General features: G+C 40.8%; 1 protein-coding gene across 2 annotated transcripts; it reads left to right on the forward strand.

Moving 5' to 3' along the window:
* The first annotated feature begins 2,805 nt into the window (after nucleotides 1-2,805).
* On the forward strand, nucleotides 2,806-9,877 carry bmp2b (bone morphogenetic protein 2b). Of its 2 annotated transcripts, none has more exons than XM_055044279.1 (3): nucleotides 2,806-3,202; nucleotides 4,009-4,376; nucleotides 7,175-9,877. In XM_055044279.1, the coding sequence occupies exons 2-3, from the start codon at nucleotides 4,022-4,024 to the stop codon at nucleotides 8,077-8,079; spliced, it is 1,260 nt and encodes a 419-aa protein (XP_054900254.1). In that variant the 5' UTR covers nucleotides 2,806-3,202; nucleotides 4,009-4,021; the 3' UTR covers nucleotides 8,080-9,877. The 2 variants fall into 2 exon arrangements, with proteins under 2 accessions (XP_054900254.1, XP_054900255.1); XM_055044280.1 differs by having other exon boundaries at nucleotides 3,145-3,202; nucleotides 4,067-4,376.
* Nucleotides 9,878-12,693: the final 2,816 nt, after the last annotated feature.

Genomic DNA, 12,693 nt, shown 5'->3' on the forward strand with positions numbered 1-12,693 from the left:
AGAAACATGTTGAATCATCCTATAATAGTACTGAGGAAAAAAAGCACAATGAACTCTGTGATGCTTGTAATGGCACGAACCCAAGAGCCTCTCTGCATTTTAATTGCCAAGTGGATAATCTGGGATTATCCCTCATATAATCATATTATACTGACACAAGACAATGATATCTTGTGATTTATGTGGGATTAAATATGTGGCTATCTTTTGAAGAAAACATAGCCACCTGTCCCGCCATCATCACAAGAGGAAATCAATGAAGCCTTTTCTTATGGAGGTAAACAGTAATGCTGCTTACTTTAAATAACATAGGAAGAGCTTTAATAGCATGTACTGCAACACCTAGTGATTCATCTTGACCAGAATCACCATAAGCAATAAATATTGTGTAATCCAAGGCCTTGTGCTTAAAATATTTGACAAAAATATTTTCTATTATTTGCTATGAGTGAGGCTTCCTCAAAAAACAAATCTGCTGATTTCTCTTTCGGAACTATAAATAGTAACTTTCTATACTTTCTCAATAAATTCAAAATCAATTGTGCTAACAATAGGATGTGAAATACAGCAGCTTCAAAAACAGCATGAAGATGTGATCCTCTCTCTGAATCACTAAAAATCTATATATATGGTAAAATTATATAGCTAATGGAAGAAAGGTATCTAAACAAAAAAAAACCTTGACAGCTCATTGACTTACATAAAGAACTGATCACTTCTAACCTCTACCATGTCACAAGATAGAGTTATTATACAAGATCTATTCAAAATAAATAGCAGCAGTGTCTACTTTGATTTTTTAGGGGGGGAAAAACACAATAAGGCTGCACAGTGGCGCAGTGGGTAGCGCTGTTGCCTTGCAGCAAGAAGGTCCTGGGTTCAATTCCCGGCCCGGGGTCTTTCTGCACGGAGTTTGCATGTTCTCCCTGTGCGTGCGTTGGTTCTCTCTGGGTTCTCTGTCTTCCTCCCACAGTCCAAAAACATGACTGTCAGGTTAATTGGTCTTTCCAAATTCTCCTTAGGTGTGAGTGTGTGTGTGCATGGTTGTTTGTCCTGTTTGTCTCTCTGTGTTGCCCTGCGACAGACTGGCAACCTGTCCAGGGTGAACCCCGCCTCTCGCCTGGAACGCAGCTGGAAATAGGCACCAGCACCTCCCGACCCCACTAGGGAGAAGGGTGCTAGAAAATGGATGGATGGATGGAAAAACACAACAATTTACTGTTGTGGGAACACTGTTGAAACATTGGTTCATTCATTGTAACTGTAAAGGAGATTTCAGCAGCTATTTGATCATGAATGACTGTTAAATATTACCAAAGGAGACGTCACACTGTGTGTGGGAGCGAGAACAGTCAGTGAAACACGGCTCAGCTATTAAACAGAATTGAATAAATATTCAAAAACAAAATGGATATGATGTGCTGGGCTATCTTTTGCAATTTTTGTTCACATTCAGCATGTAATTTTTGTTGCTGTTTTTTTGCAATTAGCCTAACTATCATTAGTAATTAGGTCAAGTGTAAATAAGGATGATTAAAGTCTTTTCTGTGCGTCTCTAACCAATATTAATTGGTTGCAGTTGACACACTTTCCTTAGCTTGTTTTACTGGCTTTTTGAACTAAAATGATTATTCATACGAGTAGCACAATTAGGAAAATTTGCTTTATTACCCTTTCTATCTGGTTAAGTTAGGTATAAAATTAGGCAATTCAGGTTTGGACATATGTCCGCTGTCAGCTACAGAAATATGAATGAAATGATTAAACCAGGAGCCAGCATGTAAATATCAGCACTATGTTGCACATGCAAATGGAGTGCAGTCAAGAGAAAAAGATGTCACCTGCTGTATCTAAAATCACACATACTACTGGCATTGATTAACATGTTAATTTATAAGAGCAAAAGAAAAGCTTTGATGAGTGCATTCGTTATGTTTATATGCTGTAATTTTCCCTGTAAAATCCCCATATTTTTTTTAAAAAAAGCTTTTCCTTCACTGACCTAAAATAATAAACACATTTGGGTAAAAAAAAAGAGTGAAAGTGAAACTATTTTAAAATTATGAATACTCCTTGTGGGGGCAGAAAAGACGGCAATATGTCAAAAGTTCTGCTTTTTGGTAAATTGGTGCCAGACATAAACTCACACGACCTTGTTGATTATTAGGTTATTCAAATAAAATTCCTAAAGTAGATTGAGGTTTTTTGTTTGTTTGTTTGTTGTTTTCTACTTTTTTTTTTTTTTTTTTTTTTTTTTTTTGTGGCACAGTTTTGAATTCTGGCGTACCAACATAGTTCTATAAAATTGTTGTGGAGTTTTTTGGTTTTGCTGTGCCGCCTCAGGGTTATTAGTGGCCCCAATTTGGCCCGAGATTTACGGAAATCTTTGGAGATACTAGCCCTGGCAACTCCTCATTGTGCTTTTTCACCAAAGTCCTACAAATCACAAAAATGTACTTTTAGACAATTTGTTTTATTCATAAGTGATTAAACTAGAAAACTATACAGATTTAAGATTAACGTTGCAGATGGCTTTTAAGGAAGGAAAAAAAAAAGTTACAGATGTTAGAGGGCAAAACTGAATAGGCTATTTCAAATTTAAAGGGCAATCTTTGCTTTCAAGAACAGTTTACTGTTTTTTCTTTTCTTTTTTCTCCCCCCAACAATGACGTTTCAGTCACGAAAATGACTCTAACGCAGATGCTCAGCGGGGGTCTCAGAAAAGTAGGTGGGTGCTTGATGCGTGACATCATTACAGGACAAAAAGAGTCGCAGGAGGAACAGAAGGCACCAATCAATAGCAGCACTGCGGTGCGGCACTCTCCCACTCGCAGCTGACGCTCCAGTGCGCTTCTCTCTCCAACTTTCAGCGCCGCTCCACTCTGACTTCAGCGAGCTCTTCGTCTCTCGAAGATGCGCAGACGAGATTCCTTAGACTTCCATCGATTATGCCAACGAGTTTCCACATAGACTTAACATAGACTGTCTCCCCCCCACTCCCTACCCTCCTCCTCTCCCCTCCCATCTAACTGAACGAGACTTAACGCAACTCACAGCTGGTGAGAATATGTGGCAATCTGTGAGCGGCATGGGCTGTCTTTGGTCCCCCAAGGACAAACAACGTGGATTAAACACGAATTAATGTGGAATTTATCGGAGCTCAAAGGTGGAACGACGACCGGACACAGCGCTTTCTCGTCAGGTAAGGAGCAACCGGTGAATTTGTCAAACTACTAAAAATAATCGTTTTGAAAAAATAATCCCTCAGAGAAACGCGCTCTCTTTACAATTTGTGCTTTGCTTTGCTTCCCACCTTTTTCCTAGAAAAGTTGAGAGGGCGTTTTTTTTTTATTATTGAACAATAAACAGTAAAGGAGCAGATGAAAAAAAAAAAAAAAAAAAAAAAGTTAATGTAAAAAATTTGGATTTAGTTTTTGAAGTTTTTCACGAGCTTTACCAGGGTACATCTGGCTTTGGTACGCACGTCAGATCCAACACCTGCAAGCCTCTTGAAGTAACTCTATCCATTATGATTACATGACCGTCAAAGCCTCTGCAAACAATGCCGTCTGACTGTAATGCTGCTGTTGCTGTGGATATTGTAATCTCTTTCCCCTAATACTTCTTGTGATCTTTCGCTCTGCACGGTTGTTTTTATTTTTTCTTGTTTATTCAAATCACATCATCGAACATGGTTTCTTATCTCTCCTATCTGGAGACCGTATGTCTGCAGCCTCCTCGGCCCCCCCGATCTAAAACTGCTTTGAATTTGGTTTGTCCACGTCTGTCATCAATTTTTCGCCTTGATAATTTTATGAATGAGTTCGTGTTAAGCCCAAAACTCCCCGGGGCGCAGCGCAGCCGGTGGGGTTCGCCTCTGTTCTACATCAAAGTGGAAAGAGGTGTCTCCTATTCAAACTGCGCGGAGATCACAAAGTGTTTTTGGGAAGCCCCAGCATGTCAGTGCGTCTGTGCCAGTGTGCTGACAGGAACCAACTCTTTCCACAGGGACTGACTGATCATGGTCGCCGTGGTCCGCTCTTTCATGGTACTGCTGCTCGCTCAGGTGTTGCTGGAAGGTGCTGCGGGACTCATCCCCGAGGTCGGCCGGAGGAAGTACAGTGAGTCTGGGAAGCAGAGCCCGGAGCGGTCGGAGAGTTTCCTCAACGAGTTCGAGCTTCGGCTTCTCAGCATGTTCGGCTTGGGGCGCAGACCCACCCCCGGCAAGCACGCCGTGGTGCCGCAATACATGGTGGACCTTTACCACATGCACTCTGCGAACGGAGACCACAGCACGAAACGACCCAAGAGCATGGGGAAGCACGCAGAGAGGGCCGCCAGCAAGGCCAACACGATTAGAAGCTTTCACCATGAAGGTGCGTATTACTGACATACCTTCACCTGTCAGCCCTCTCAGACAACCCAAACCCGTATTTAAACATGACTCAGTGCGTCAAGCTGAGCTTCAGAGTCTTCGCTGTTTTATGAAGGTTGAGTCATTTACGCACGACATGCATTCAAGTTATTTGCGACTCTTAAGAATTAGAAGAAGGAGAAGAAAAACTGTTAAAAGTGACTCGACTGATAAACAAGCGCCTCACGCACAATTTCACCAGCTCCGCGGTGACGCAACGACGAAGCCAAACACGCCTCCAGCAGCTGTCACGGGCTTCACAAACATCAAGGGGCAGCGGTATCCCTGGGGTAATTTGTTTCTTAATAATTGATGGTGTTTGCGTGGGCTGTGAAAACAGTTTTTCCAGACACGCACCACAGGCACGGGATAAAGGGCGGTGTGCTTTTTTTGCGCAGGTGATAGACATCACCCTGTAGCTTCAAAAACACCCCGCATTAAAGCAGCACGCACCGGGACAAAGTCGTCGTGTCAGACTGAGTCATTTTAAACAAGACTGAAATTATTTGTTTGTAACGGTGGAAAGGAGGGGCGGGGTGTGGTGGTGGGGTTGCCCTCCTTTTTCTTTCCAAATCGGCTCTCTCCGTCTCCCTCTCTCTCCGTGATGTGCGCAATTACGCACCTTCCTGTATCACCATAACTGCCCTCTCAGTCTAGGGGACACGTGGTGATTTCTGGAGTGAATTTTTCAGTTTAACTCCATAATAAAAGAGCTGCTAAGATGGAAAAAAAGTGGGATAAAGCAATACTTTTATTACATTCTAAAAGCACTGTTAAAGTAGTTTTTAATTGATCTATCTCTTGATGAAATGAAAACAAAATATATATATTTTTAAGATATTATTACATAGCTTTGTGTTCAGACTTGATGTCAACTAAAGCCTGGAGTCGCTTTGTAGGGACTATTCGACTTCCTATGATCCAAGTAGTTCTTTGTGCAGCATACACATAACCAAGTCCATTGGGGCCCTACACAGAGTCCTCATACAGAGTCCTGTGTTTGACTGGAGAAGTTTCCATCAGGGTGAGTCAGAAGGGTGGTTGAGTGGTTGCTTGGGTGCTCTCCAAAGCCCTAGTGCAATGACACCAAGTGGCTAAACTGACACACTACAAACAATCCTGGCTTGCGCTGCAGGGCTGAGTGACTGCTCCCAGCCGACTTCTGGAAACATCTGCTCTCAGCCAACACACCTTGACACCACTGGCCATTACAAATGAGTTTAGACTGCATTTAGACATGCTGCCCCTAGATTTTTATTTATTTTTTTTGCCTTCACTTTCAGGGCTACATGGTTCCTACTCTTCTCGTGTCGCGTCAATGACGCTGTCGTGTTTGCTGCGCCATGTAATAAGCATGCATGTACAAATGTCAGTGCAGCACATAAAAGCAAACACGAGCCATTCATCTCATCTGCCATTTGATATTCATTTCTCTTGGATAAGGAGACTCGCTGCTATCAGTTTTCAAAAGTAACCGATTTCCATGCCAAACAGAACAATTTCACTGTTACAAGGGAAGCGATTGCCAGCAACAGATCTTAAATGAATGACCTGACATTAGCTTTCATCTCCTATTTTGGCACACAGCACAAAAAGAAATTAGGAATGTCGACTCACTCATATCTGCGGTTCATACGCTTTTGACAAGCCTAAGCATGTTCACAAAGCAGTCTCAGAGAGATTGAAAATACTGTAGCAGAACCAAACAGAGAAAACAGTGACAAAGGAATAGACGGCAAGAAAAGAGGATTTGGGGGCTAAGAGAACAGAGAGAAAATGGGATTTGGGTGCTGATGAAGGAAAGGAAGAGCCGGATCGAAAACCCAAAGAGAGGGAACGAGACACAGGGGGTTTTCCCACATCAAATGAGAAGTGATGAGTCTAATTGAGCTCTTTGTGCCTTTGGAGGGAGGTTTAGGATGAGATGGTGGAATTTCCTAAATGCCTCCTTTGAAAAGCTAATAGTTTTAAGGTTTGTGTTTACTTTGCCACACCAAACAGATTAAAATGATGGCCTATACATTTTCTATGATCTTTATAAAGTAAGAGTTCAAAGCAGGGCTGCCTGAAAGAAAATTGCAGCTTTTACTAACACTTCTGTCATTTACCGTATCCAATTGAGGGGAATGCCAGTTAACTTAAGTATAAGTGTTACTTTCATATGCCTCAGGACTGTTAAGAGTAGATATATAAACGATAGAACAAAGAATTTGCAAGTTTATGGACAACAATCATGTAAAAAAAAAAGTCATAAGGATACTGGCAGCTTCAGCTTCAGCTTCTTTTGCATTTTTAAGGATCATTTTTACATAGACCAATTACTGACTGTCAGTAATCATCTTTGATCATAGTTCACTGCTTAGGCAAAAGGAAGTTTTCTACAGTGACCAATTGTCCATGCAAATGAGCCGAATGACTAACTGATCTGTCTGATCTTATCAGAAAATGTTTGCACACTGCTTTCATCCTTTGACATTTAGCTTGACTTTAAACGATTGTTTTACATCCTAATTGTCGTTTGTTTGACTCACACCTGATAGACTGATTCTAATTGCTTAACAGTGGCTTAACACCCACACTGTTTAATCGCTCGGCATAGCTTGAATCTACTAACAATGAGATCTTCATCAGGGTATATCTGGAATGTGAGGAAAATAATTATTTTCATGTCAATGCTTCTTTAATAATAAGTATTTACTTGTTAATTAAACTTTTGTTTGCACAATCTTACACTATGGCTGTCTATGTTGTTTCCTGTAGAATCAATGGAGGCACTGGCCAGCCTGAAAAGCAAAACAACCCAGCAATTCTACTTCAACCTCACATCTATCCCTAAAGAGGAGCTCATAACATCTGCAGAGCTCCGCATTTACAGGGATCAGGTCATTGGAGCTGCACCTCCTAAGAATAGCAGCTCTACTGATGGTGCTCTTGCTGGAGGCCTCCATCGTATCAACATCTATGAGATCTTCAGAGTACCAGTAGGCTCCAACAACACAGAGCCTCTGGTCCGTCTGCTAGACACCAGGCTGGTTCAGGACTCTTTGAGCCGCTGGGAGAGTTTTGACGTGAGTCCTGCTGTATCTGAATGGACTTCAGGGAATGGCCCGAATCATGGCTTCATGGTGGAGGTGCTTCATCCAGAGCAGACGGAGAAAGAGGCAGAGCATTCCCAGAGAAGAAACAGGCATGTCAGGGTGAGCCGGTCCCTGCACCAGGACCAGGACTCATGGCCTCAGGCTCGGCCCCTGCTGGTAACATATGGTCACGACGGCCGTGGGGACTCAGTACTCCATACACGGGGGAAAAGGCAGGCAGCAGTCCGGAAACAACGTAGGAAGCATCAGCAAAAGGCAAGCTGCAAAAGGCATCCCTTGTACGTAGACTTCAGCGACGTGCAATGGAACGAGTGGATAGTGGCACCCCCAGGCTACCACGCCTACTACTGCCATGGGGAATGCCCCTTTCCATTACCAGACCACCTTAATGCAACTAATCATGCCATTGTACAGACACTTGTCAACTCAGTAAACTCAAACATCCCCAGAGCCTGTTGTGTGCCCACCGAACTCAGCCCCATTTCGTTGCTCTACTTGGACGAATACGAGAAGGTGATTCTGAAAAACTACCAGGATATGGTGGTGGAGGGTTGTGGCTGCAGATGAGAAACAGGTTGTGTGGACACAAAGCGTGAGTGAGCAAGAGAGAGAGACTAAGTGTTTAAGCTCTACTATGGACACCCAGTTTCCCAATGAAGACATTTATTTATATGAAAGAAACAAAATAATAGAGATATTGAGGAAGAAGTGAAAGTATATATGAATATATTTATGTCTACATAAAGTTGGGAAAAATAAATGTTTTAATCAAAGGAATATTCCTTTACTGGTTCTGAAAAAGCATTTCTGTTGTACATTTTGAAATGGGTGCAATACCACATGAAGTATAATGCTCAGATGTTTATTTTGTATTTATTTCTATTATAACCACTTTATTTGTAAATAAATAATGTGTATTTATCATAAAAAAAACATGCAATTAGTCCAGTTTTGTAAGATCAGCACCAGCTGGGTCTGAGCAGTGGACTATAAGGTGAAGACGTAAAGATGGGTTTTAAATCCTAACACTACACTAATCGCAACAAAAGCAAGGAAATATTTAGGTAAATGTAATTAGAAACTGAAAGCAAAGATCACCAGCATAACCAGCTGCAGTATAGTGCAGGATCGCACGACAATTTACATGCCCACAAATGTAATAGACTCCCATGGGAGGATTATAAAAACAGCCAAGTGTGTTTTTATACATTACATGTCACTGCAAAGATTCCTGGGAACAATCTTCCAAGAGCTAGCTCTCGTGTTTATTCTTCTCCAAACCAATATTATCAGAGGGAAAAAAGTGTAACTGCAGTGCTTATGTGGAAGCTCTGACAGGGTTTATTTACAGTACTATTTGACATCGAAAGACTGCACACTGTGTTGAGACAGGGACAGCAACAAGAACAAATTTCACCAGCATTTTAATTCAATTGGATAAACATATACCTGCACCTGTCTATGTGCGGCACACGCACGCTCAGACAAATATCCACCACGATGTCTGTCTCCCTTTGACATGTTTAAATCAGGAGGTTTTAATTAGTTTAAGCTTTCAAGGAAATATGTTGCTTCCAAAACGACACAACTGAAGCGCATAAGGCACAGCAATGGCAAGAGACTCATGTTTTATATGGAGTATCTCACAATATAAATCCTGAAAACTTATAATGGGCATTTGAGCTACATGAAAGAACAGATATACAATCTGAATGAAAGAGAACGGCTCAGAGCTGCTCCAAATAACATAGAGGAGATATCTTGTGCTGCCATAACATCACATCAGATAATAAGAGACAAAAGAGAAACCCAAAAGAGTTTTGCGGAGTAAGAATGAGTGCGCTGGCTGCTGTGTTTGCATTAGAAAGGGTTTTGAGGGATCACAGTGCAGCTCAAAATACTTTAAATAGAATGTTTTAATGTGAGTGCACGTTGGGACCATGGAATGTTGGTTTTCAATCTCAGACACATGCATATGCTTGCATGGAAAACCAACGTGGTTGTTTTTTCAATCATCTATTCAAGGATTTCCTGGTGGGCTTTTTCTCTTTGAAAACAAATGTGCATTAAACAAAGATATGCTTGTTACTTATGTGGGAAACATACATGAAAACATTAAGAAGCCCTCGTGCTTCATATAAAAAGATGCATAAACTCAAACAAAAAAAAAGCTGCAGTCTATACGAGTTCAAGTTCCCTCTGAGTAATCATGCCGACTGAACTGCTCCTGTCACTTAAAAATCACAAGCCTTAATGTAATTTATTTGGTGTGACAGACTAACTCAAAGTAGTGCATTACTGTGAAGTAGAAGAAAAAATGATAGACGGCTTTCAAATGTTTTACAAATAAAGATCTGAAAAGTGTGACGTGTGTTTATATTTAAAAACTTTGAGCCATTACTTTGTAGAACCACAGTTACGGCAATTAAAGCTGCAAACCTTTGGGGGTTATGGCCCAACAAATATGAAATATGTATAGACTGTAGTACTTAGCCAAACTTCAGTACTAAGTACCTCAAGTTCAGTCAGATTTGATGGAGCGAGCCTGTAAACTTTGAGTGGACCATTCTAACACACGAATATGCTCTCGTCAAAACATTTCCACTGCATCTGACTGAATGTTTAGGGTCATTAGAAGAGTTTCTAATGACCCATCAGTTATCAGCAGTTTCCCTGTCCCAGCTAAAGAAAAGCATGCTAATAGCAGGATGCTACCACTATATTTTACTGTGGGGATTTTGTATTCAGGGTTATGTACAGTGTCGATTTTCTGATGCAAAAAATCTTTAGATTTTGATCTAAAGATCCTTCTTAAGTATATATGTTGAATCATCTACATTTGGTGGAGCATCTACATATTTCTTCTTTGCATACTTCTGCTATCATCCATTAGCTACGAGGGCAAACATTAGTTAATCAGCAGATTATCACAGGGATGTGAATCTCACTATCTCATCCACAGTAAACATGGGTATGTAGAATGCTTCCCTGATTAATCCTTTCCTTAAATAGCTCATCATTTTAGGTAAATATCCCCCCCCAAAAAGTGTTGTTAGGTTTGTTGATGTACAATTCTCTAAATTTTTTGCATGATGCACTGATCGTTGCTTCCAGATATGTTTAAAGCTTTAGAATACTGTTTGAAAACCCAACCCTCCTGTAAACGTTCATGAGCTTCATGATACTGACTTCACTCATTCCACATTCCAGTTATGAGTTTCCTTGTTATTTACTCCATGTGGTCCTTCTAAAATCCATTATTATTTTTGGTTGCAGTGGGACAAAATGTGAAACAGTTCAATAGATGTGAATAATTTCCTAAGGCACTTAATCAAAGCCTGTAACTGTTTAATTTATTATCTTAACATTCAAACTCAAACTCTTTTCAACGTCAATTTTTTGCACTTGTTTTTGTTCTGTTCTCCTTCTCCACCCCCTCTTGGTCCCATCTGGTGTCAATTTTTTCTTTGTAGATCCCTCCATACCACAACACTACACATGAGCTACACATACATCCCCCAGTAGCTGCCTATTTTAATAGACTTTAGGAGGAAGTCACTCTGTTGGCACATTTAGCAAAAAATCAACACAGAAAATCTAAACTCCACAACAGTTCCTGCCACAAATTCCAGCAGTAATGGCAAGAGTGGGATGTGGGGATTTTTTGGAGTTAAAAAAAGTGTTAGATTTAGTGGCTTTATAGTTCAAGTCCATAAAGCTTTCATTGGGTTGGGTGGAAATACTGCTCCCAGAGTGGGCGACACATGGGCAGCACTCCCAAAACCCTACTTCGGCACCCCATCCCAGCTGAACTGAGTTTCAGTTGTACTAAAACTCGACCACTGTTTCACCACCTACTGGGGTTTCTCGTTTTGGAGCCCTGTTAGTATCAGAAAGCTCCTTGGGGACCACTTCTAAACTTTTCACTAAGGAGAAGGGATCAGGGGTCAAAGTAATAAGGACCAATTATCTCCGCCCATTCTGACTGACTTCCAGGCTCATCACGTCATCATGGTCTAGTGGCTTCGAGTGTGGTCAGCCACTGGATGGAACTGAGAATGTGTTTGTTTTTTACAATCCATTCGTTTTATCCTACTTAGAAACAATCTTTATTTTAGCACCATTTCACCAGAGATGATGATTCAAGATTGAGCTAAAAAACACAGCTGTTAGTCTGTGTATTTAGCAAGTTTCTTTTCACCTGCTGCACAGACGTGGACAAAGGCACTTTCAGAAAACAGATTTTTTTATTTTCTTTCCCTCTCCGCGAACATCTGGCAAATCAGTTAAAGGTGTCCTTCACTGTCTTTGTTTACACACAACAGAGTAACCACACAACTGATGTACATAACACTAGGAGCTGGGGCCCACTAGCATGGCAAGACTCATTCATTTTGTTTGTTGCGCAGCAAACCTCACTAAAACTGTCTTACAAACAACCTGAATCTTAAGGGTTATAAAATCAGATTTCCAGATTTCTGGCTGGAGCAGAATTGGAAAATATGTGGCTGTGCTGTGCATCTTTGATGAAACAGAGAGCTCCTGAGATTTCAATGGGCTCTGTGCCAAAGTGGAAGATGAAAATTAGGAGAAATATAAAGAGAAAGCTGCCACTTTAGAGACCTTTTTCCAACTTGGGATCTTTTCTTCTTTATGTGCAGAACACTAATTTTAGAGGTGGTGTACATGGCGTTTCTGTATTCTGAGAACAGCCAGTGAGATGACGTCCGGCATAGCTAAGGCTGTGGCATCTGTGTAGCAGCTCTGAACACATCAAACAAGCAGGCGTCCACAGTTTCTGGAGCAGAGCAAAGATGGAAATTACTTTTCCAGAATAACTGTATGGTTGATAGTACCTTTGCGTTTATACAATTGTTGTCCTTCATTTTTTTCTCTAAATCTATGTTTCTACAAGAATGTGAGAACAAAAACGTATCTATAAGATCTTTGCAAAAAATTAAGAATTTGTGTTTAATACATTTAAGCAACTTCCTATTATAAATACATTACCACTATATGGCTGTTGGAAATAAACCTGGGTGCAAACTATGCTCTGGTACTCTTATTTAAGGGCAACATAGTAATTATTCTCTTGGCTTCTTCAAATTTATATAATAATTTGTCAGAAGTAAGTAAATTAGCAAATAATTTATTATACTAGCAGTTCTTATTCCAGATCCC

Source organism: Poeciliopsis prolifica, unplaced genomic scaffold (genome assembly GCF_027474105.1).
Source record: "Poeciliopsis prolifica strain line A6 unplaced genomic scaffold, Auburn_PproV2 SCAFFOLD020, whole genome shotgun sequence".
Lineage (NCBI taxonomy): Eukaryota > Metazoa > Chordata > Actinopteri > Cyprinodontiformes > Poeciliidae > Poeciliopsis > Poeciliopsis prolifica.

Excerpts from the sequence above, each read along its gene's own strand:
- bmp2b (XM_055044279.1), top strand. The coding sequence starts at position 4,022 with ATGGTCGCCGTGGTCCGCTCTTTCATGGTACTGCTGCTCGCTCAGGTG. Across the intron at positions 4,377-7,174 it reads TAGAAGCTTTCACCATGAAG|AATCAATGGAGGCACTGGCC; the intron begins GTGCGTATTACT and ends TGTTTCCTGTAG.